Source organism: Rhodamnia argentea, chromosome 5, assembly GCF_020921035.1.
Source record: "Rhodamnia argentea isolate NSW1041297 chromosome 5, ASM2092103v1, whole genome shotgun sequence".
NCBI classification, from domain to species: domain Eukaryota; kingdom Viridiplantae; phylum Streptophyta; class Magnoliopsida; order Myrtales; family Myrtaceae; genus Rhodamnia; species Rhodamnia argentea.
In genome coordinates, this window is record NC_063154.1 from 1,239,461 (window position 1) to 1,263,861 (window position 24,401).

The 24,401-nt window shown below is 40.5% G+C and overlaps 3 protein-coding genes across 15 annotated transcripts; 1 reads left to right on the forward strand and 2 right to left on the reverse strand.

Moving 5' to 3' along the window:
• Window positions 1-578: 578 nt before the first annotated feature.
• LOC115742256 (annexin D4) lies at window positions 579-2,697 on the reverse strand. Of its 2 annotated transcripts, none has more exons than XM_030676426.2 (6): window positions 2,550-2,697; window positions 2,216-2,388; window positions 1,579-1,797; window positions 1,276-1,494; window positions 1,088-1,159; window positions 579-1,007 (listed from the first exon to the last, which is right to left on the reverse strand). In XM_030676426.2, exons 1-6 carry the CDS (start codon window positions 2,593-2,595, stop codon window positions 798-800), a joined length of 939 nt encoding a protein of 312 aa, XP_030532286.1. In that variant the 5' UTR covers window positions 2,596-2,697; the 3' UTR covers window positions 579-797. The 2 variants fall into 2 exon arrangements, with proteins under 2 accessions (XP_030532286.1, XP_048135228.1); XM_048279271.1 differs by having other exon boundaries at window positions 2,216-2,481; window positions 2,541-2,659.
• A 6,006-nt stretch (window positions 2,698-8,703) lies between these two features.
• On the forward strand, window positions 8,704-12,163 carry LOC115742255 (annexin D3). The gene is made up of 6 exons (XM_030676424.2): window positions 8,704-9,091; window positions 9,594-9,739; window positions 9,951-10,178; window positions 10,733-10,945; window positions 11,044-11,133; window positions 11,654-12,163. The coding sequence occupies exons 1-6, from the start codon at window positions 8,806-8,808 to the stop codon at window positions 11,855-11,857; spliced, it is 1,167 nt and encodes a 388-aa protein (XP_030532284.1). The 5' UTR covers window positions 8,704-8,805; the 3' UTR covers window positions 11,858-12,163.
• A 261-nt stretch (window positions 12,164-12,424) lies between these two features.
• On the reverse strand, window positions 12,425-20,166 carry LOC115742218 (CSC1-like protein At3g54510). 12 transcript variants are annotated; one of them, XR_007198487.1, is made up of 11 exons: window positions 19,789-20,166; window positions 19,563-19,703; window positions 19,037-19,100; window positions 18,637-18,849; window positions 17,829-18,023; window positions 16,524-16,822; window positions 15,476-15,755; window positions 14,755-15,033; window positions 13,651-13,884; window positions 12,605-12,798; window positions 12,425-12,512 (listed from the first exon to the last, which is right to left on the reverse strand). XR_007198487.1 is itself a non-coding variant. In XM_030676363.2 (11 exons), the coding sequence occupies exons 1-10, from the start codon at window positions 20,070-20,072 to the stop codon at window positions 12,605-12,607; spliced, it is 2,157 nt and encodes a 718-aa protein (XP_030532223.1). In that variant the 5' UTR covers window positions 20,073-20,166; the 3' UTR covers window positions 12,425-12,512. The 12 variants fall into 12 exon arrangements, 10 of the variants coding, with proteins under 10 accessions (XP_030532223.1, XP_048135239.1, XP_048135241.1 ...); XM_030676363.2 differs by having other exon boundaries at window positions 12,605-12,772; XR_007198488.1 differs by having other exon boundaries at window positions 12,506-12,539.
• Window positions 20,167-24,401: the final 4,235 nt, after the last annotated feature.

The following is a 24,401-nucleotide window of genomic DNA, read 5'->3' on the forward strand; positions in this document are numbered from 1 at the left end:
GAAAAAACGGGTAAGAAGGAATTCACTTTTCCTATATTACCATACAAATGAAAATTAATTAAAATAAATTCCATTAAAAATATTTTTCTTTACAGTGCAAATTTTTGTGAAACAAACTCATTCTTAAACTCATCATATGCTTCTCGCTATTCCAAGAATATTAAGGAAAGTGTGCGGCCAATTGCTCGTCCGGCTTTAGTCAAAGATGATATCGAATCCAATTGAACGAGTCTAATCAACAAGTTGAGAGACAATTGAACGGCCCTCCAACTTATCTTCGCTAATCTCAAGCTGACGTTGCCATTGACTCTCCAGGGTTGCTTAGGAAGTGGCTCTCTCTTTCTCTTTTTCCCCTACCAGGAAAGGTAGCTGATGGTTAACTTTCTTCTTCCTTTTGTCTTGGGCCGAGGTCGGATGATTTAAGCTTGCAGGACACGGAAACTCCAAGTGTACTTGTGGAATTTGGACACCTAGGATGCAACTTGCAACTCTGCATGTGTATTAGGGACAAAAGTTGCAGTTGCAGGACAACAAGTCTTTTGCAGATGTTGTCGTCCAAACCAATTCACACTTTCCAGTGAAAACTTAAAACCAACTCAAAAGGGTTTTCGGCTCCGGACACTTTTTATTAGGCTCTTTATCAGTTTACAAAAGACGGATACAAGCACAAGGAAGCTTCAAAATGATGTGCACAGGAAGGGAACGAGCTAATTCAGGAAACATCCCCACCACATCAACATGTTCAGGACTCAAAGTTGAGCCATTCTCAATCAATCCAGCTGATTCTTTTATCAGGATCAGTCTCCTTTAGCTATCAACGTGAGCAAGAAATCCTTGTAGTTCCCATTAGCTGTATCTTCAATCTTTTTGGACAAGGGGACTCCGTACAACTTGTTGAACTCTTCGTCGATCTCCTTCACATCAACATCAGCTCGGGTCACGATTACTCTAGTCAATGCCTTCTTTGTGCTTTTGTCTGAATCAGTTCTTAATGCCAAGTCCAAAACCTGAAATCAAAAGCAGGAGGTTCAATTCGATGCATATGTGCACATATCTGCAGTGGCAATTGCCTCAGGCGAACAATGACCTGGCTAAAATATCTTTCAGGAGTGCATAGGCATTGCACCGTCTCTTGTAGTCTCAAGTCACATTTAAGATCCTGAAACAGAGAGAAGAGCAGGGCGTGAAATTCCGTACATTTATCAAACAAATAACCCTTTCAAAAGTACTGATTAATTAGCAACGATTTCCTTTGCTAAGATTCGAATTTCTTACTTCATCAAGGGTACTGCCACTGATCTCCTGGTAATCTTTATAGACTGCCTTAAGATGGGGCTTGCTTCTCGTCGCTAGTATCCTTATGACTTCTTCATCCTGGGTCTTCTTTTCAGAGCTCTTGATGGCATTCAAAAGAATCTTTGCCTCGGATTTCGCTATGTCTTCCTTAAGATTTGACCCTTCATACCGATATGCACTGACTAGCGCCACTAATAGCTGCTTTTTTAATCAGAAACAGCTCCGATTCAGCTAGATGCTGATAACATGTTCCAATTTTCACAGGTCTGAGCATTTACTCACCTTGCGTTCGGGGTCATGGACGTGGGAAGCAACCTCTTCCTCGATCGAGTGATCAAAGAGGGAGTGGTAAGCCCTTCTTGCCCCCAGTAGTTCCTCCGACGATCTCGTGCAGGCGACCTCTATGAGGACGTTATAAGAATCTGGACCTTCTGTCAAGGATTCCTTCATGAGACGCGCATCTCTTTCCCAAGGATGCATGGCCCAGAGGACCACAGCATTCTGTGATTCATCGAAGCAAAGATCAGATAAATCAACAGCAATTCATGGCAAGAGCATATCATGCATATACCTTTTCTTGTATCTATATTCGGGCATAAATTTGCCACGGCACATGTCAAATTCTGAATTTGCCACTATTGTGTTCTTTCCCATCCTCGGCATTCTCAATGGACTGCCATCTCTCCGAAACAACAACAACATCGAGGTTCTTTTATCGAGTTTCCGTCTATCAAGGTCATCCTTTACAAACATTCAATTATTCGAACAATCGAATCTCATCGCAGTTGAGGCCAGTGACGATTTCAGCAGAAATAGAAGTAGGATTCTAGGACGTCGCACAGTCAAAACGCAGCAAATGCATACAAGATATGCCGCGGACAAGTGACAGCATATGCCGAATCGCGAAGAACCCGAATACCTTGAATCGCATGAACTCCTGCTTGAGGAGCTTGATCCTGTGATCGTCCCACCTCTCGAAGCTTCTCTCATCCTCTTTGAAGAAGTGCGGGGTGGCCTTCCTGAAGGATTTCCTCTTCTCAGGGTGCGACTTCCCCAACACCGTGATCAGTGTCCTCTCATCAACTCCATGTCCTGCAAAACGGAAGAACATCGAAACGATGACAGAACAACTTCGAATCAGAATCCTCATCCACAGTCACCAGTAGACGATTCAATCGAGCGGATGCGATCGCTTCAGCGATTGATCCTTCGACCATTTTGTTGAGAATCACGAAAGCGGGAACAGATGAGACCTGAGAAGGCTTTGGTGAGAGCTTCGAGTTCATCAGACTGAGCCATCGTATTCGTCTCCTCGCTTCCTCGCGCCGGGTCGGATCGTGCAATGACGTTTATCTTCGTTCTGGCTCGCTGCTGTATTTAAAATGGTCCCACAGGGTCATTGTCGTCATTGCGCAGGGTAGGCAAGCCGACGAGGGATTATTTCCAATTTTAGGATTTTAATCTTAACCGTTAGGAAAAGATGAAACCGACGGTGCCTATTAGTAAGAGGTTATTAAATGAGGGGGAGTTGCAAATTTGTTGAGTTGTTATGTTATGAGTAAGAGTTAGCTTTAGCAGAAAAAGGCTAGAGATTAAATGGGACTCATGGATTGGGTTGCGAGGACGCCCTTGTACTTCAGTGAAATTTCAGTTCAGCCCCCACCCTAAGTTGGCGAATTTTGCAGTTTGCCCCCCTCATCTTTTTTAAGTATTGTGTATGCACACCTGAAACGGCGTTTCCAGTCATTTAGCCTTAGTTTATTTTCCAGAAAGATGAATGATCTGGTAAATATTTTTATAAAAATAACCACTTAAAGTAATTAGTTAATACATTTGATTACCGATGGGAGTTTACGTTTAATTATTGGTTTGGGCTATGAAAGTTTCTTCCTTCGTTTATTTATGTAGCCAATTCAACCGATTGTTTTGAAGAAATATTTTTCAAATCATTCCTATTCGGTTAAACAAATGAAACCTTAGTGTCTGTCAACAGACATCATTCGACCCAATCTTTCTTTTTATTCATACTTTAAAGAAATGACAGAATCGCAATTCATGCCTAATAATTTTAGGATTATTTTTTGATCCTGATGGACGGTGGCCTGCATTTTGAGGCACATCATCAAGAGGGGGGCAATATATGATGTCAGATTTTTCTTGTCTTTCTCGTGAACAAGTAACATGCAAATTAAATGATATGTATGAACATATCTTCTGTACAACCGTGCCTTGTCCCCACACTTCTTTCTTGTGCAATAATAGCTGAGACACTAGAGAAATGGTTTGGGCACCACATCTCTCGTATTTTTATTCTTATGAGATAAATGTGACATCTACAAAATAGGACGATGGCTCAAATATGGACCTAACTTTCCAGAATAGCCGGGACTCGTCTAGGATTAATGTTGTACAAGTCTCTAGTTTAATAGCAGGTAGTTGAAGTTTGTGGTCGAGTTTAAAAACGGAGTACAATATCTCTAACAAATGTAATGATAAATTGCATGTATGAATTGGTGGATCGAGCCTCCGGATAGGCTAAGGCTATTCGATTTTGGTGAACATGGAGACCAACTAGCAATATCAAAATTTAATGCACCAATTTAGTCCTAAATCTACTTACGGATGTTAATCCAGTCTTAAAATTTTCAATTTCTTCAATATAGCCCTAAACTTTTGCAGGGAATTCCAACTTAGTCCTTCCAGCCAATTACCATAAAAAATCGTTGGCGACAAATTTTCCACATCAGCATGCCTCGTAGGATGGTCAGTAATAATTGAACGCCACGTCAATAATTTTTAGCCGGAATGACTATATTGAAAAGATTCATGACTATAGTTGACGAAATTGAAAAGTGTAAAACTAAACAGACTTCGGTAGCAATCCCCAAGCACATTACCACTTGTGATGCCCTACTATTCGATAAAAGTACCTTATGTTCTTGCATTTGCAAAAGAAAAATACTGTACTATGATGGATATTGAATGGAATGTGTTTCTTTGCAGATGAGGCTGATTGCTACGAGCTGTGTCTGAATAATGCGTTTCTCTGCAGATGAGGTTGATTGCTATGAGCTGTGTCTGAAGTATATCCAAAGAAAAAGATACGATTCAATTGCTAGCCAATGAACCAATTCTACGAAGTCTCTTAAACTATGGGCGGGCGGGACACCTGGTTGGGAAAAACGTGTGAAGATGCATCTAGACGACCTATCTTGTCGACTCACAAGCGTGATCCACACGCGGTTGACCCTTTAATGTGTGATGAATGTACTGGGGCCTAGCAATTGATGTCTGATGATCCTGTCCATACGGGGAAATTAGCCAAAAGCCAAAAATGTGAAAGGAGCAGAAGAAGAACAGGTTAGCATCGGTGTCCAAGTGATGAAATCACGATCAAATCCGATTTGATTTAATCAAAATATGAGGGTTTAAAGATAGAATGGGACGTGAAGCTTGAATTTCCGGATCATGGTGATCATGGGGCATACGTGTCCGTGCGGCGTCGTTTTGATGACTTAAAGAAAAGGAAACCAAAAGTGGGGACACTTCAAGCGCCCACCCATCTGGCGATAATCTGCAGAAACATGGCCGGCCATGTGGTGACTAGTCATTGCTGATCGACCCCCGACCGACCAACAACAAAATCAGAGCGGATCTTTACACGCATGCAATGCATATGCCCAGTTATCATATTTGCCCATCTGCCCATCATGATGTCAGGATGCACATGCATGTCGTGCTAGAACTATGAGATCGGAAAATTAATATACTATTGACTAATTAATATATCAAAACTGATTCGCAACTCATTGACTTAAATTTTAAGTAGATATAGATCCAACTAGATATATTAACGGGTTCCGAAATTTTTTCTAGGCGATATCCTTAAGTGAAGGTATCAAGCTTCCATTTCCCCACAAATGATATCATAGTTGATGATAGATTGGCGGACACCTAATCCGCTTTAGTGCTTGGTGATACCTTGATTGAGGGGGAAGCAAATCTAATATTGAGCTCTCACGTGAGTAGGAGATTGTTATGACGCATATGCGTGTTACGTTAGGAAAGTCCCACATTAGAGAAAACTTTTGAGTGAAGTTGAGTTCAACCGGATATGTTGACATGTTCGGACTTGAGCTTTCTCTTAGCGATTTTCACTCTAACTAAGCTCGCTCTTGATGATCTCCTTAATCGAATTTCTATTGCGCGCTCCCGATAATCATAATAATTGAAGAAAGCAAGCATTTGAGTAATTTAATGGAAGATTTCACATGCGTGGGACCGCATGCCCCGAGATGGGGAAGGAGATGAATGAATGCAGGCGCGGACGGTTCTTAGTTCTCTCTTAGGATTTGATTCACTCTCGTATGTGGACGTGGATCTTCGGGGTTTCAATTCATTGATGCTACCTAAATTTGTAGTGCATTCAATTGGCAAACCAAATTGATGCCCCGAGATGGGGAAGGAGATGAATGAACGCAGGCGTGGACGGTTCTTGGTTCTTTCTCGGGATTTGATTCACTCTCGTACGTGGACGTGGATCTTCGGGGTTTCGATTCATTGATGCTACCTAAATTTGTAGTGCATTCAATTGGCAAACCAAATTGATGCCCCGAGATGGGGAAGGAGATGAATGAACGCAGGCGCGGACGGTTCTTGGTTCTTTCTCAGGATTTGATTCACTCTCGTATGTGGACGTGGATCTTCGGGGTTTCAATTCATTGATGCTACCTAAATTTGTAGTGCATTCAATTGGCAAACCAAATTGATGCCCCGAGATGGGGAAGGAGATGAATGAACGCAGGCGTGGACGGTTCTTGGTTCTTTCTCAGGATTTGATTCACTCTCGTATGTGGACGTGGATCTTCGGGGTTTCGATTCATTGATGCTACCTAAATTTGTAGTGCATTCAATTGGCAAACCAAATTGATGCCCCGAGATGGGGAAGGAGATGAATGAACGCAGGCGTGGACGGTTCTTGGTTCTTTCTCAGGATTTGATTCACTCTCGTACGTGGACGTGGATCTTCGGGGTTTCGATTCATTGATGCTACCTAAATTTGTAGTGCATTCAATTGGCAAACCAAATTGATGCCCCGAGATGGGGAAGGAGATGAATGAACGCAGGCGTGGACGGTTCTTGGTTCTTTCTCAGGATTTGATTCACTCTCGTACGTGGACGTGGATCTTCGGGGTTTCGATTCATTGATGCTACCTAAATTTGTAGTGCATTCAATTGGCAAACCAAATTGATGCCCCGAGATGGGGAAGGAGATGAATGAACGTAGGCGTGGACGGTTCTTGGTTCTTTCTTAGGATTTGATTCACTCTCGTACATGGACGTGGATCTTCTGGGTTTCAATTCATTAATGCTACCTAAATTTGTAGTGCATTCAATTGGCAAACCAAATTGACGAAGAAACAGTCAATCGACGGGAATCCAGATAGCATAACATTAGAATTTTCATGACAAGCGTAACATTACTCAAATCAGGCCGTCCAAATAAAAATGGACGGCTTGATTTGAGCCACGTCATGTGTTGAAAGAGAGGAAAAAAAATGTGGGTGAGAATTTTTTTGAGGTTAAAAAAATTTTGAATCCGAAACGTGACTCAAATCAGGCCGTCCATTTTCATTTAGACGGCCTGATTTAAGTAATGTTATGCATGTTACGAAAATCCCAATGTTAGGCGATCCGGATCCATCGCGGAACTTCCCTGACTACAATGCCGTCCTCTCCCGTAGATCTCTACGTATGTACCGTCGTTCTCAGCTTTTGTTTTGTCGTGTGTAGGGTGTATCCATTCACATACAGCTCAGAAAGAATGAAGCTTTTGATGATCATCGTCGCACCGGATCCTCTCCTAAATTCGAACGAGCATCAGCAGCGACCCATGCCATGAGCTGGATCTCTCGGACGACCGCCTTCTCTATAACTTAGTTGGCTGAGATATATTACGTCTAATGAATCTGAGACGAAGCGCGAATCGACACATTGCCATCGATCCTGATTATAGGTCTTCCGTCGCCATGTCCGACCTATGGCTTATATTATCTTCTCTAATGGACCACAGCTACATTATCTCGAATAGATGCCCACATGGAAAAATTGTCAAAAAAGTTCTAAACCTTTTATATTTTTACCAATTCAGTCCTAAACCTTTTAAGTTTATCGATTTAATGCTAAACCTTTTCACTTTGTGCCGATTTAGTCCTATTCGCTGACATAGACGATAATCATCCTACGTAACACCGTTGGCACTAACGTAGATAATATTTAATAATTTCTATTTGAAAAAATCTATTTTTTTGTTGCTTTTTTTTTTGTTTTACCTTGCTGGCTTCAAGGCCGATGACCCCCGTCGGCCCCTGGGCCAAGAGCAACGGGGGTCACCGGCCCCTAGGCAAGAGCTGGTGAGGGCCGGCGACCCCCGTGGGTCCTCGGGCAAGGGCCACGAATCCCTCGTGGCCGAAGACGAGGGGTCGGGACCCTCGCCCTCGCCGTGGCCAAATATGGCCATGGCTACCCCTAGCAACCCGGATCTGGCCACGGCGAGGGCGAGCGAGGCTCGTGACACCCTCGCCATGGCCTGCGAGGGTGAGGGTCGTAACCTCTTGCCTTTAGCCTCGAGGAGTTTGCAGCCCTCGTGCAAGGACTCGCGGGGGTCGGCGGCCCTTGTTAGCTCTCGTCCGAGTGCCGGCGACGCCTGTTGGTCATTGTCTAGGGGCGATCGACCCTAATCTAGCGGAGGTCGCTAGTCTTAAAGTCAGCAAACCCAAAAAAAAAAAAAAAAAAAAAATCGAGTTTTTTAAAAAAAGTTACTAAAAATTCTCGCTGGCTTCCACATCAATGAATTCGGGCGAGTAGGAGTGAATCTACACAAAATGAAAATGTTTAGGACTGAATTAGTAAACTTAGAAAAATTAGGGTTGAATTAGCAAAAATGTGAAAGGTTTAGGATTTTTTTTTGATAATTTCAACAATTTTCCCTTGCCCTCATTTATCTAACGCTAACATCGTGATCCATGGAATGCATACGATATGCATGCGGGATTTTATTTGCATTAGCAATAGTGAATTCTACCGCCGATTGCTTTATCACCGACTTTCGTACATGATTTCATCAACAGAACGACATCAATACATGCCAAAAGAGAATTATGAGTTGGGTCGGCTAACATATCTGTCTTATCCGATTTGCTTGAGGATGGAGCTGCGTGACGTCAAAATTCCGGATGGGGTATGAAAATAAAAAGGTGCGAAATTGGAAAGGATAAATACAAAAAGAAGGGTGATCGTTGCAAAAAAGTCCCCTGGGGATGAAAGCGCAAATATCAAGTAATTGCGACCCTCGTGACGAAAAGGCATCGATTAAACTTTGGCCCATTTAGGTGAGTGAATTGAAGTAAATGGAAAAAATCGGAGAGAGAGAGAGAGAGAGAGAGAGAGAGAACAGCTCAGAGCCAGAGGAGGAGGAGGAGCTCCTTTATTCCAGCGACGGTTAGACCTATGAAGAACGAAACAGCTCGCGAAGAAGACGAAACCGAAACTGAAACACTGAGGCAAGATAGCGCGAGGAGAAGACGACGAAGGAGAAGAAGGAGCATCAATGCCTCCCTAGCGAAGCTGAAACTGAAGCCTTCGATCAAAAGCCGTTGCTCTTGCCTCCTCCCTTGTTTCCCGAGGAGTTCCCCGGGGAGTTTCCCGCCGGCGACGGGAATGGCCACGCTCAGGGTGCCGGACGTCGTCCCTTCCCCGTCCGACGATTGCGAGAGGCTCCGGAAGGCTTTCGAAGGTTTCTCTCTCGATCGCTGACGATGTTTTTGGCCGTCGATGTGTATGTGCGCGTTCCGCGTTTTCTCGCTTTTCTTCCGCTCCGTTGTTCCTGATTTGCTTTTCATTTTGCGGCTGAGATTCAGGTGGTTGTGCATCTTTGATTGTTGATTTGTGAGTTTAACTTCAAGTAGTGATAGAAAATAACCGGACAAGTATTTCCGTCTGGAGCGTGCTAATCTCTCAACCACGTCCTACCGGTTGCAGCAATTTACTCTGTCCTGAAAGGGAATGATTATAAGCCAAATTAGTTTTCTTAGTACAGTGACGGACTTGTTGAATGTTTTGATACGTCTCTCTCATTTGCATCCATTTTACGTTTTGTGCCGGCCCCAGTGTTCACTGATTAGCACTTTTCCTCCTTTGACTTGCATTCCTATACTGATTTGGTGATAGTTTCGAGATAAACACTTCTTCTTTGCCTAGTTTACGCATTTACATTTGATACTGGCTGATGGATGTAGGCTGGGGAACGGATGAGAAGGCAGTCATATGGGTATTAGGGCACAGGAATGCAAGTCAGAGGAGGTTAATCATGGAGACTTATCAGCAGCTTTATAACAAATCGCTTATCGACAGTCTTAATTCTGAACTGTCTGGGGATTTCAGAGTACGTTAATCATGTTCCTTGCAGTGTCCTTTCCATATAAACTTGATATGCTCAAGCGAATCTGGCTTCATGACTCTTGCCTTCACTTAGATATAGATGCTGGGTTGTTACTGCAGTAGAATAAAAGGGAACTAAACCCTAGCATATTTATATAGGAAGTGATATTGTCCATATGGCAAAATGACTGTTGTAACTGGTTGGTTTCTTTCAGAAAGCAGTGATCTCCTGGACATATGATCCTCCGGAGAGGGATGCCAGATTGGCAAAGGAGGCCTTGCAGACTAGAAGGAAAGGCATAAACCACTTGCTTCCGATTGTTGAGATCGCATGTGCGACATCTCCCCACCATCTGATTGCCGTAAGGCAGGCCTACTGTTCCCTCTATCATTGGTCACTCGAGGAAGACATCTTGTCAGCGATATCTCTTCCGTTCCGGAAGGTAAATGTTTAGAGAAGTAGTGACACCATTTCTCTAGGATGGTGCTAAATATCTTTACGAAGGTTTGGCAGTTGAAAAGAACTTTTTTCAATCTCTTTGCCAGAAGAAATTTGCACTTATTGGCCATTTTCTGCAAAAAGTATAAACCTGCAGCAGCTTGGCATGCTGTTTTGAAATTGCCATCAAGTACGACTGAGGGGTATAAGGTCAATTGCTATTCAGTTGCTAGATGTTTTTCACTTGATTACAGGCCTTAGAAGCAGTTATCCGGTCCCAAAACAATTCCGGCATTCTGGTCTAGAAGATTTAATTTATTACATATCAAATTCCTGATGCATGTCCATGGTCTTCGGCTGATGTTTGAGTTAAACTTTAATTCTACTAAGGCTTACCTCGGGTGTGTCCAATACATACTGAAGGATATCGAAAGAGTTAGAAGTTTTTTCGCATTGACAACACTCTACATTTTAATATGACTTAGTATCTGTTTACCTTCATCTAGCAACTCCAATTTCTAACGTTCCTCGTAATTTGCATTGTCTCTGTATCTGCAGATCCTTGTAGGATTGGTGAGCTCCTTTAGATATGATAAGGAAGTGGTAGATATGGATGTTGCTAATTCAGAAGCAGCACTGCTGCGTGAAGCAATTGAAAGGAAGCAATTGGATCAAGATTCTGTTTTGTGGGTTCTTGGGACTAGGAACATTTTTCAGCTCCGAGCAACTTTCCATTGCTACAAGCAGAACTATGGTAGTCCTATTGACCAGGTCTAGTATTTGCATGTCTCACTTATTGCATTACCCTTTATTTCCTTCCTTTTCTTTTTTTTTTTGAGGAGTTCATCGGGATGTCTTGCATCACCCAGGATATCAAGAACTGCGGGAAGGGTGATCTGGAATCTTTGTTAGGAGTTGTAATACGTTGCTTAGATTGCCCTGAGAGACACTTCGCAGAGGTCAGTTATAGTATTCCAATGCCAATCATCATGTGTCGGTATGGTTTTTTCCTACCACTTACTGATATGGCAGTCATTTAAATTAGACATAAACTGATTAAGACTTAGAGAAATGATTGTGTGAAATGTATAATGATCATTAAAAGGCATCATCATCCATTGGTTTTGGGTCAGTTTACGTACCCATGAGTGTTGAATATCGGTTCGTTTTTCTGTTAAATTGAACTCTTGGAAGTCAGTAAGCCACTTCACCCTGAGTTCTTGTTACGTCCCAAACCATCTTGTCTTGGCCCTCTCGGCCAACTGATTCCGCTATGATAGAAGTATGATTTCTTCTCTACCTTCTACATGAACACCTGCTGTGGCTTTTTAAGGTGTCTGGCCCGTGGAATGCGATATAAAGAATCTGAATTGGTAAACATGTTTGCTAGAATTTCTAGGAAGAAGCTTTGCGTGTCTTTGCCTAATGGCTCCAGATTTGCTCGAAAAGTATTTTCCTTTGATCCTTAAATATCACCAGGTGGTCAGGAATTCCACACTAGGGCTCGGAACGGATGAAGATTCGCTCACCAGAGCCATCATAACCCGAGCTGAAAATGACATGATGAAGGTCAGGGGCGAATACAATAACATGTACCAAAGCAGCCTAGACAACGCCGTCATCGGGGATACGTCGGGAGATTACAAAGACTTCTTGTTGACATTGCTTGGAGCAAAATTATAAGTTCCATTCTTCGCCTCTTATTTGCTGGCTTGTCAAAGTTTGCTTGTTTTGATATGAAAACTTGCTCATGTATTTACGCACCTCCTGCTGCAGAGTGCTTGAAGCAATTGTTTGTGCATAACTCCTTAATTCGTTGTGCCATTCTCGTCTTTTTCATTTTTCTTTCTGAAGGAGATTTGTCTTATCAAGTTCTCATGTCGTCATCAGAATATCTGTTTGACCATGGCATCACCAGACAACAGGTTTCTAATGCATCTACATCTTGATCCGTCTGTGTCAAACTAAACGTAGAAAATTTGCAAGAAACCAGATCTGGCAAAAGACATTCCGTAATTTTCAAATGGAGAAAATCCTAATAATCTCTCCTCCACCTCTGGGCATATCCAGCATGCAAAATATTTCAGAAAGTCAGAGAAATATCAAGGGGAAGGACTGTCTTCACCGGTCGCTCTGGCCCCTTCCAAGAGTTAATTTCCCATTATGACACTAAAAAATTTGAATAGGCATGTAAGATATTATCCAACAGGGTGTAGGTCAAGTGCACGGAATTGCAACACGAAGCAAAATAAATGGTTTACGTGCCTCGTTTTCCTGCCAATTGACTCCCCAGCAATCAGTTATATCGAGAATAATAAGTGGAACATGATAGTGCAGCCTGCAAGCAGAGTTCCGTGAAGGAAATCTGCTTTACAGAAGTCATCTTGATCCAAACAACGTTGCCATGTTCAAAAGGCAGAGTGAAAATACTCAAGCTGGAGACTCTGAAGTAGACACTAGCGGCTCCGTCGAGCTTGACTCTGATGGTGCAAGGTTCATGGGCCGTAAAAATGGCGGACAATACGAATCTTTTGCAATCTCGGAACAAAGTCCCAACTGGTTGCTCTTCTTATCAAATTCATCATTTTCAGTAGCATCCTGTCCATGCAACGGCAGATTAATCCTTGTAAGGTGTGGGTGGGGAACCCCACTTGTAAATAACTCAAAAGGACAACCGTAGTGTGCATAAATCAGAAAAGAGAGCCATGTCACTGCAAATACATGTCAATATGGTGCACAGATTATGCATGGAAAGCTGAAGGTACACGTGAGTTTTCTTTCTGCTGTTTTAGCTCAAGCATCAACGGGCGAATTGAAAGAGTCCTAATTAGGGCGTTGAAGCAACCAATACGAGAAAACTAGTCAGGCAATAACCCAATATGCCAGGAAGATGAGTGAAACTTGAACGTAATGACAAACTAGCTAATACCCATAAACAGGAGCCATAGTCAACAAAATAGTTTTTTTTTTTTTTGGTCGAAAGTCAACAAAATAGTTGGCAAGCTAAAACTATGACAGTATGCATATGTTCGTGCAGAAGTATTTGCACATATCCTGTAGAAGATACAGAACTCAAACAGGCTGTTTGTTCGTCTTCTCTGATAGGTTGAATAGAGAACACGGATAACGAAAAGTGACATGTAAAAAGGATTCCAGACTACTGCGCCAATTTACTCCTGTGATCATGTAAGCCAGATCTACTCGTTAGTGAAATATTGTCCTTCATTTTCTGTCCAAGTTCCTACTTTGACAAACATCCAGAATCTGAAAGCGTTTCCAGTCAAACTGTAGCAGACAAATAAGATAGGACTAAAGGACCAAGTAAACATAGGTAATCTCCAGTGCCTAAAGAGGCTGCAAACAACGGGGTAAAGCCAATTTGTGAAGCTAACACAAACATCTAGAAAATTCATGTTCAGAACATAAGGATGACGAGGATAACAAGTAAAATAGTAACAGCGAAGCTGCATGAACACCTGTATGGAGTAGTTGCGGAATGTAGGATAGAAACGAAGCTTGCAATACCCATTGAACAACAAAGAGAACAGCAGAAGTGGAACTGTGCATATAGAAGCAGCTGGCTTTGACTTTAGTCCGAAAAGGCCTATCATCGTGACTTGCATGAGAATTATTGCGACGAGAATGTAGTGATGAATGTATGGCCAATACTTTCCACACGTCTCATATGTAACTTCGTACACATCTGCAATCTGCAAAGCAGTGAAACATAAGTTTTTTATGCAACGAGAGTTTTGTCTCTCGTATCTACAATTCTTTACACCAACAAATCAAGCCAAACGGAATCACAAAAGTTTGACTATATATCAATTACACCAAGCAAAAGGATAAGCAAACGCTAATGATCAAAATATGCAAGAAGCATGAAATGAAAACAAATCAAATACTCTTCTCATACGCAAATAATACTGCTGGAACTAATTGTTGTTTCATTTTCCAATTTTAGGATAGCTTATCCCACTCTACTGATAAGCCAGACCAACAAAATCTCTCAGTGCAAAAGTAACCATTCCTTTTGAGGACCTATAACATGGATGGCCCAAAATAGCACGGAAAGAAGGAAGTGCACATACTTGCCTTTTTATCCTATCATGCACATGTATGAAAGCATAAGTTTGCAATATTGTATACCCACTCTCCAATTATGAACAAACTATAGTTTGGACAGCATATGAATCTTTTCAAACACTTACAGTTCCAACTTTGATTTTCTATCTGGTCATAAGTAAAAGCAAGCAAAAGCTCTGCAAATCGATTCTTATTCTACCCACTCTGTATGCAGAAGGCCTAGCTAATTTGAGCATAAATTTTGACAGAGACATTCGGAAGAACAACCTCTTTGAGAAAACTATCCACATATACATGAAGCCCCCCTCGGCATAGTTCAGTCTCTTCACAATATTACTCACCATACATGGAACTTTCTTATTGCTGCAACTAAGGAATCCCCGAGCTTGAATAAGCATGTAGAATGAGTGTGCATGTGTATGAGTGAGTGGGTAGATGGAGAAAAAATTTATCCATAATGAACCTTTGGACACGAGGATGCTTAGAAAACTAACCTGGTTTATATACACGACATATCCCAAGCAGAAGTAGCAAATGAGAAATGGCAGTAGCAACGGTGCAACTAGCGCATACACCATTCCAATTAACATCGCCAATGAGACCACAGGGATAACTCTAAAATAAGGTAGAGAATAAAGGTATGGTTTTTTCTCCTTCCCACGTCTATAGGTGAGTGACTTGATTAAATCCCACAGAAGTAATCCAGGCTGAAGAATCTCCAACGAGAAACCCGACAGCCCATCTGTCAATATGTATGTAATGAAAAAATCTCCCTGAAAGAGAAGAAAAAGATTTAGCGTATGCATCATGGATAGAACAGATGCCAGGTAATGCTGATAAAACAAATGAAGGTACCTACACCCATGCAGATTAGGCAAATCAACTAGTAAATCAGAGAAAATGAAGCGTAACTCTAATCCCAGATATCTTTCGCATGATAACATTACTTTGGAGGTTCCTTTGACCAGGTTGACTTCTACAGTTTTTTAATACTTCTTCACATTAAATTTCAACGCATTGTGCAAATTATCACTGTAAAAATTGTGCATCGTGACTGAGTGGATATCCATGCGCCCACGGGAAATAGTGCAGCTTGCCTTAAAGTTTTTTTGTTTTTTAGTGTTTCCCTCGTTATTTAACAGGTTTTAGCCAGTAAGAAGATGACTTCAGGCACATGAAAAAAACGGGGGCATAAGTGAACTGAGATATCCTTACTTGAGCGGAAACAGCCCTAGCAAGATGACTTGGGAAGTTCTTTGGATGAGTAACTGATTCTCCTATTTCATCGAGCAAAGATCCAGACACCAAACTCAGAAAGAAAACATTTCCCACTAGAAAGTAGAACACCATGTCACAAGCTTTCAACTCTTCCTTGCTCTTTGATACATAACCTGCTAGTTTAGCCATCCCAAGCATTGCAAAGGGAATGACGTATATAAATCCATTGAGGATGACACTTGGCAGATACCCCGTCACGATGGAACTCAAACCTGGTCTGCAAACCAATCAGCGCATCAGAAAGGACAACCAAGTATATGTCACAGAGAGAAGCTGTACATTTGACGAGCAAAGCACAATAAGAATGTCAAGCAACTCTATGTACTGGTCTTAAGGATATTGCAAAAGACCATGCCTAATCCGTACATTCACGAGAATTGGCAGTCGTATACTTCATTAACATGGCTGTTTGAACTCAATTTATATCTTGAGTTTAGAAGTGCGTGTTATTTAGATCCTATCTAGCATGCCACAGAACGCTCAGAGACCTGGAGGCGGCCTGTTCACAACTGGGTAGATGGTGGACTTCCTAACCTGTTGCAAGTAAGCAGGCCAGGTGTAGTCCCTCTTCCGGGTTAACATGTTGCAGTACTATACAAACCCTAACCATCTGACCAAAACATTACCAAAGGAATAGGAAGAGAAAACTAGTGAAATCATCAATTTGGAATGAAAGATAGTTGTCTCCTGATGCTTTATTTTGTACATAAGCTGCTGCTGCTGTATACTGGCAGCATCCATAGTCCATAACTGTGTTTGTTGCAATTTCGGCTTGCGCACGTGGAAATATTCAATAAGAAGCCAATTCCCAGCATCATGATGGTTAAAGATTTAGCAAACCACAATGCCGTTAGCTTTACCACTAATAACAAAGTGCACACTGCTCTCTTTAAGATCTTCTTGCACAATAATCACCTTAGTGAAACTATTCAAGTGCCTAACAAACTCAAATATCGTAAGAACTTGATGGGGACAAGAACCTCACATCAATTGCACAGCCATGGCTGGAGGAAACCACTTCTTAAGCTTCTCAAATCTGGCTATTCCTTGAACAGCAGTCACTGGAACAGCAAAAAAAATAGTAAGGAGTGTCGCTGCAAGAATGACTCCAATTTTGTAAAGCGGCAAAACTCTATTTGGAATTGCCAGATTCTTCCATGATACATCTCTTGGTTCTGGAGCCACTTCAGTGGTCCATAAGAGGGGATGTGAATGTTGCTGAGATTGTGCAGCTAGGGCAGCACCCCATCGGGATTTGAATATAACAAAAGCAACGGGCAACTCCTGCAAGATTGGAAAACTCAGAAAACTGGATATTTTGGTCTCCAAGGAGCTGCAAATATAGTATGAAGACTTTCGCCTGATGAACTATTTTCAATCAAGACAAGCATAAGAGGCACATAACAAACCACACGTATGCTTTCTAGCTATCCGTATTCGTTGGACTCCTTTTTTGGTTTCAAATGAAGTTAAAAATTCTCTCAGCTAACTCTTGATCAAAATCAATTTTACCTAAAGAAGGGCATGCCAAGGTAACAAATACCATTAAATTTTTCTTCTCTCCCATCTCATGGCCAAGAGATGGGATTGGGGAACAAAATTCTTTTAAATGGAGAACAATGTCCAAATTCTTCAAGTCTGGCACATTATAGTCAATCCCCTGACTATCTGAAATTACTAAATCATAGTTTTGATGCATTACCCGAAACTTTTCTTAATTCATTGCCACCAAAATTTTGCAGCACTTGAATCTTTAACATGTGGACAATGCTTTAACTGTTGTCAGAATTCTAGTCATGTTATGCGAGTACTAGGACAATAATGCAGTGGCAGAGAAAGAACATTTTGCAACAAAAAAAGGAAAGTCAAATTCATTTGGACTATCAATTCGAATAAAATGCAACTGGATCTAGCATGGGTTAGCAAATTGTGCAAAGGCTTCTAATTATACGAATTGAGCTAATCGGATTTTTTTAGGAACATATCGAGAGAGAATTGGATTTGGTATTATCCCTGGAGTAACTTTTATCAGTTGAGCGACGGCATCGGGGTCTTTTCTTATTTTTTTCTGTTACTAGAAAAAAAGAAAAAAATTATCTAGTTACAATTTTATATTTCTAGCGAAAGAGAGAAGTCAAGGATACAGATCTATGCATAATTTGTGATAACATTAACTTGCATTCAAAGATAGAAATACGTAGAATTCACCCAGTTATCAACATATTACAAACAGTGTATAGAGAACAAAATGAGTGTCAGTAGATGTAATTGTTGAGAGAAAGTAAAGAACCTTATCTTGAAGCATATCTTCACACTGTAACTGATGGATCCTATGAGAAAGTTCCTGAAGCTTCTCCTCTAGCAAGGTTATTTTGGCAGAATCTTCTCCATTAGTGCACAAGAGTAGGAACTCTCTGTTATGTTTCTCCACACTGGATCTCTTTCTAAGATCCTCTATCTTCCTTGCAGTAGATTTTGCCTGGTCCTGCACGACATACTTCTAGATTGTTGAAGGAAATAAGCCAGAAATGAAATGCATCACTCATAAAGCAGAAAAGGTACTCGAAGAAGTATACTAAGCAAAGAAAGGCACTCTGTGACCAGAAAGATATTTAGCAAAATAAAAGAAGGATGGAGAACCATGATCTAATTGTCAAATGGTATGAAAAAAGACCAGGACACTTCCAAATACAATCATTTTTCAACTCTAGTGAAGGTTTCATGAGCAGCCATCACAATGATTGAGAGAGAGAGAGAGAGAGAGAGAGAGAGAGAGAGAGAGAGAGAGAGAGGAATTCTAATTGCTCCATGTCTTTCATTTAATGCAGAGTTTGACCCCCCAAGACAGCTAATAAGCAACCAAAGACAAAATCTTATGTAGACTTGAAAATGCCACCAACTATGATGCTTCAATTAGAGATGTCTCTCGTCAATGTGAAATGTGGTATTTTCAATAAGTGATGCCAAGAAAGGAGAATGCAATCTACCATTCTCAAATCAAATAGGAAGTAAACTTGTGGAGTTCCTTTTTAGAGGCAAAAATGCAAAATCCAAAAGAATGGCATAAAAAAGAGTGACCTTGTACAGTTTTGTCTTACCAAAAGATCCTCGAGATAGCTTCCATTGAACATCATTTGGTAAGAATGATAACTGTAAGGATGATGCTTGGAGAAAAAGTGGTCAACAGAACAACCACGAGCCTTGTGACCAGTACAAAGAGGAATTCCTCGAACTAAGACAGTAAATTGGTCTGGCCGATGTCTAATAATCTGAAGTTGGTGGATCCTTTTACCCAAGATCTCCTTATATTCCTGAAGGGAAAATGGTCAGCCATCACTGCAACATTTTTGAATTGATGTTAAAAAGCACTGTGGAAAGGTCGTTCCATCAATCAAAGGACTAAACTTTCAGTTAAGTGAGCTGGATGAACAGCAAGGTGCCTTGAGTTCATCTAGAGAGGACTTCAGTCGTGCTCCAGATTTGCAACCACAGACCCACCTTGTAAAGAAGGTATAGCCCATAGAAAGACATCAACCACAAGCAAGTGAAATGCACCCAAAGCCTGGAAATGACGAGGTAAAAACGAATAAGCACCTTCAGAGTATCAGCCAACCCCGGTTCATCAATTCATTTGTCATTTATTTAGCTAAAAGCTATCATGCATTGATCGAACATCAGACAAAAAGGAATGCACAAAGATGACGCATAACAGGCAATCATCAATCGGATGATGATCTGAAGTTACGATTGATATATCCTCCCATGAGCGACAGAGCGGCACATTAGTTGCAGTTCTATTAACTCTTACCACCAAAGACCTCACATGTTACCATAGGATCCAGCATCTGCTTATGCGTGACGGTATAAGTGTTTAATGGCGTGTCGAATGTTTGATTTGTTCAATTGACATGTCAGTTGCAATAAGCCCATCATGTTCCCATCTACTCAGAACATGGCATCACTCAGTTCTCTTAATTACATGAACACAACACTGTGAAAGTGAAGTAGATAGTCTCACCCTCACCTGTCCGAGCCTTTTCTGATATTAGATATCGCAAGAGAGTCCATAGACAGGTAATCCACAGGCGGTCCATCCTGGCCATTATAGTTCACTGGCAGAAGGATCACTAATCCAATGAGGGTGCAAGGCAGAAAGAATTTGATTCTGCAACCAGATTATTGCATAACAAAGTCCATTAAAAGGCGCAACAAGTGCCTATGCGCAAACTGTACTGCGGAACTAATCGAACCCGAACTTGAAGAGCCGGATGATGATGAGGGCGTCGAGGCCGCTGGACTGGACGATCTCGTCCTCCGTGACGCGGAAGGCCCGCGGGATCCACGAGACGGAAGGGAGGAAGCGGCGGAGCGTGAGTGGGGGGTCGAAGGGGATGTGGTGGCGCTTCGCGAGGCGTCGCGCGTAGTAGACGGGAGCGTTGGAAGGCTGCTTCTTGAAGACGGAGAAGAGCGAGAGGACCACCAAGGCCAAGCCGATGTTGATGGAGGCCGATGCGAGGAGGCTCTGCGGATTCATGGCCACAGAGAGAGAAGAGCACGACGAGTGTAGAGAGAGAAAACAGACGTTGAAGATGGAGAGAGAGAGAGAGAGAGAGAGAGAGAGTGCGCGTCGTGTAATGTACAGGTGCCACCTTTGCATGGTGGACGCGAGGGAACGTTATGCTTCTGCAACTGTCAGCGCTTCTTACTTGATCCGCTGCGGACGACTTCAGAATTCAAGGTCCCATCAGAGCCGTTGCCTGACTCAGCTGTTAGATATCTGATCCGACGGATTCTAATGAATATTGGCAAAGCTTTTTGGGATAAGTAAATTGAAAACCTTAAACCTTGTTATGAAAGTATAATTGAGTTCTAAAATTTACAAAAAGTACAATCAAATTCTACGACTTATCAAATTGATATAATCGAATCCTTTTATTAATTTCGTCCATTTAGACTAACCGAAAGTACAGATATAGCTTTCTTTTAATATTCCCGTCTCCTACATTGGGTTGATGTGGGTAAAACATAAAACATAAGGCTAAAATAGCGTCGTTCTAGCCCAAAGTTTTTATTTTCTAAATCAAAATCTTAATTAAATACAACTAAAAAATAGAAAAGGTTAAAAAAAAACACAAAAAAAAGAGGCAAGCGTTGCCGACCTTGCCGCCGCCGTCGCCGGAAAGGGCCGGTGGAACTGGAAAGCGCCCGCCGCCCTTGCCCTTGCCTCTTTTTTTTTCTTTTTTGTATTTTATAAAAGTACATTTTTTTTTGTTTTATTCAATTGAGGTTTTGATTAAAAAATAAAATTTGGGTCGAAATAACATCATTTTAGCCACTACGTCAACCTTTTTCATTGAAAGAGTTAACGGAAGAACTAGATTGCACCAATATGACAAGTTTTAGAACTTAATTGCACTTTTTTTTATAAGTTTTAGGGCTCAATTGCACTTTTATAACAAATTTTAGAATTTTCAGTTCACATATCCCACAAACTTTTTCACCGCTCTCCTTTTTTATTTTCTACCCAAAAGTTTTAGAATTGCCGGTTGGGTCTTGAATTCGATACGTTCTCCCATTGTGATGGTCCGAACATTTTTTTGCTTCAATGAGGTCCCCGAACTTATTGACTTTTTCGATGGGCTCTGCATCTGCTAGTATTTTCCGTAGTTAGCGACGGTCAATGGAGTCAACGGAAATAAAAAAAACGTAATTAGCAACTCGTATCGATAGCCAACTTTCAAAGTATCCTCTGGACTTCCATTTTTCCAAAATGATCCTTGTACTTGAAAATTTGTAAGAAGTCATCACTGGCAAAGTTTTGTACAACGTGTGGATTTGAAAATATGCATGCACACAAAATCACATGAAAAGATGTCTTTTAGAAGAAAATGCAAAGTCATTTCCCCTAGAAAAAAATCTTAACTCAAGGTCCATTTATTCAAAATAAATTCATTTTGTTAAGCAATTATTTATACGTATATATATATATATATATATATATATATAGCAAAGTAGCTTTGAAGAAAATAAAATAAAAATTGAAAAAAGAGAGGATATGACTACCGGAGAATAGAGATATCACATCACTGAAGCAAATTTGGCCAAAGCAAATCCATTGCTAATTGAACCGAAGCGTCCAAGCGAGACATCGCTGAGATCGCGACCTTGGGTGTCCCAGGTGAGGCGATGTCGAGGGTCGTGCAACCTTAGTGACCTAGACCCACACAAAACCTAGAACCCCGGCGATCCAGGCCCATAATCATTGACCCAACGTGCGAACTCAGTCCCTCAGCGACCATCGGCGAGGCGCTAGACGGATAACGAAATTCACATCCAGGACGTTTAATTCAAGGAGAGAGAACATGAACAGTGATTTCGAGGGCAAAACTAGAATATAAAAACATTAGTGACGGCAAAGTTGGAAGAAAAAATCATTATAATATGGAAAGCAGCATTCCAAAAAAGTGAAATGCCAATGCAGGTTGAGGCTTGCATAGTTAACAGACTTCGTTTTTTTTTTTTTTTGGTTGGGGGGGGGTCAAATAGTCTTTGTATTGTTTAAATTGCTTCATAAACTAGGTCGTCTTCTTTTGTTTGGTCCATTGGGCTGAACCGGGTTCTTTAGAGATGCTAACTTTAACTCATAAAGTCATTGGGAATGTTGAACCAAGGTTGCGTTTGGTTCTTTCCTAAAAAAGGGGCTTTCGGCTGAACGGCGGCCTAGTTCATCAACTTTGAATTTTCAGCATTTTCGAAATACTGAAATATTTTTTTTATAACTTTGTTAATACCTATCTTTAACTTTGTTGTCACAACATAAATTAAAAAAAGTTGCAGATATTATTTCTTCAATTTTGAACAAATTAAAAAATTTAAACTAATCACCCAAATGGACTTTTCAAATGTGTTTTTACTAAACCATTTTTCTGTAAAAGTTATTTCTCAAAGTATAATTTATCAAACAGTCTTTGTATTTCCCCAAAGCCCTTTTAGGCTAAACCCTTTTGCATTTCTTCCAAAACCTCTAGAAAAAGCTGAACGAAACGCAATCCAAATATCTCAACTTTTATCAAAAGGCGTTTGGAGGCTAAAAGTTTTTTGAGAATATTGAACCGGATGAGCCTTTTAATTACTAACTTATATATTGCACAGTGGAAAAAGCGATAGTATGGACGCCCAGTGTTCGTCTCTTTAGCATTACTCCCTAATATACCCATTTTCCGGATGAAGCGAGAGCTTCGATGTATTCAAATGTGCTGATACATGCCAACTTTTGAGGTAATATTGTAATTTATTTGTTTATTTAATGATCTCACGAGAATCGTCATGTATAAATAGTATAGGTTAAATGCTTGTATTGCACCAATATAGTTTATCATCGTATCGGAACTTGCAAATAAATAAGCCAAATCTGATCAAATGACCGATCATATCAGCATTGAAAAAAAGCCAACGGTTATTCAGCAAATGACAATTATATTTATCGAGGTTAATCTTGAAAAGTAAAAAAGGTGACAAAAGGTGATTTTGTTTTCGACAGATCAATAGATTTGTCTCCACTGGGCATTAGTGAATTTGCTGCGGGTGCGCATGGTAACACTTCTGCTTTTTTTTATTTTTGCTTCTCAGCAAAATTGGATTTTTTTTAAACTTATGCTATAAAAGTTAATTTCTAATAAAAAAAGCGTTTGATAACAGGACAAAATTTCTACTCCTGGAACAAAAATTTATTTGGTAACGCTTGAAATTTTATACTTCTAAAACATTATTAACACAAAATTTTCTACAAAAAAGTATTGATTATAACATAAAATGCATGTTATTCGAGAAAATTAAAATAAAAATACTAACGAATTTACTTATAATTTGTCATTTAATTATTTATGTGAATGGGGACCAATTTTATGGAGAAAATTATGTTAATGAATGGTCGAGCCCACATATTCACGCTAAAAGTACAAGTAGTTCCGGTATTTCCTCGCTTGTGCCTAGAGGTGTTAAACGGGTGGGTCAAGTCAAGTTTGGGTCAAGTTGAATATGGTCAAACCTATATTGACTCATTTAACTCGTTTTGACCCATTTTCATACTGTAAAAATTTAACGACCCATACTTGACTCGTATTACTCAAATACTTTTATATTTAACCAAATCATAGAATATGTCTTATAATTTGTTAAGAAAAATAATATTGCTAAAAAACTATCGCAATTGATATTATTGTAATTTTTGAATTTTTTTAGAGAATTTTTATTATTATTAAAAAAATATTATTTACTTTTTAAAATAAAAAATTATTTATTTTGTACTTCGACAATCGGAGATAGCGACCCGACAGTGGCGGGTAGCGGTGGCGGAGATGTTCGGCGATTGGCAACAACAACGGGAGTATGGTTGGGAGTGAGTATAAAGAGTGATTCGCAGCAAAGAGAGAGATAAAGAGATGCTGAGAATTAAAAGAGGTCAAAGTAAAAGAGAAATTGATGTCGAGAGATTTTTATTTCTTTTAAATAACTTTTTTTATTTTATTTCTGAAAGTAGGTCGAAAATAACTTTTGAAGCAAAAAATTACTTCAGAAATATAAAAATAAAATTAAGTGATCAAATGAATTTTTATTTCAGAAATTACCTTATCAAACATATTGTTATCCGTACCTTAATTTACCACAAAATGTCAATGTGTAATCCGTTGATAAGACCAATGAAGGAAAAAGGGGGTTTTATCTGGTTTTCGCCGTCACCAAATTGAAAGCGACGTCCCAAACCAAGCGAACCACCAGCTCGACTCGTCACACGGCCCACTCACTCCCCAAATGAAACCTAAATGCAGCCTAAATGAAACGCCAAATCCCCGTCTCCACCAAT

Bases quoted from the DNA above. Each gene is read 5' to 3' on its own strand.
- LOC115742256 (XM_048279271.1), bottom strand. From the start codon at position 2,446: ATGAGGATTCTGATTCGAAGTTGTTCTGTCATCGTTTCGATGTTCTTC. The intron at 1,495-1,578 runs GTGAGTAAATGC...TTAAAAAAGCAG, and splicing joins TCCATGACCCCGAACGCAAG to CTATTAGTGGCGCTAGTCAG. The intron at 1,160-1,275 runs GTAAGAAATTCG...TCTCTGTTTCAG, and splicing joins GTGGCAGTACCCTTGATGAA to GATCTTAAATGTGACTTGAG.
- LOC115742255 (XM_030676424.2), top strand. From the start codon at position 8,806: ATGAAGAACGAAACAGCTCGCGAAGAAGACGAAACCGAAACTGAAACA. The intron at 10,179-10,732 runs GTAAATGTTTAG...CTGTATCTGCAG, and splicing joins TATCTCTTCCGTTCCGGAAG to ATCCTTGTAGGATTGGTGAG. The intron at 11,134-11,653 runs GTCAGTTATAGT...AAATATCACCAG, and splicing joins CTGAGAGACACTTCGCAGAG to GTGGTCAGGAATTCCACACT.
- LOC115742218 (XM_048279278.1), bottom strand. From the start codon at position 20,072: ATGAATCCGCAGAGCCTCCTCGCATCGGCCTCCATCAACATCGGCTTG. The intron at 19,704-19,788 runs GTTCGATTAGTT...ATCTGGTTGCAG, and splicing joins ATCCGGCTCTTCAAGTTCGG to AATCAAATTCTTTCTGCCTT. The intron at 16,823-17,828 runs GTTCTTTACTTT...CCAATCTTGCAG, and splicing joins AAGATATGCTTCAAGATAAG to GAGTTGCCCGTTGCTTTTGT.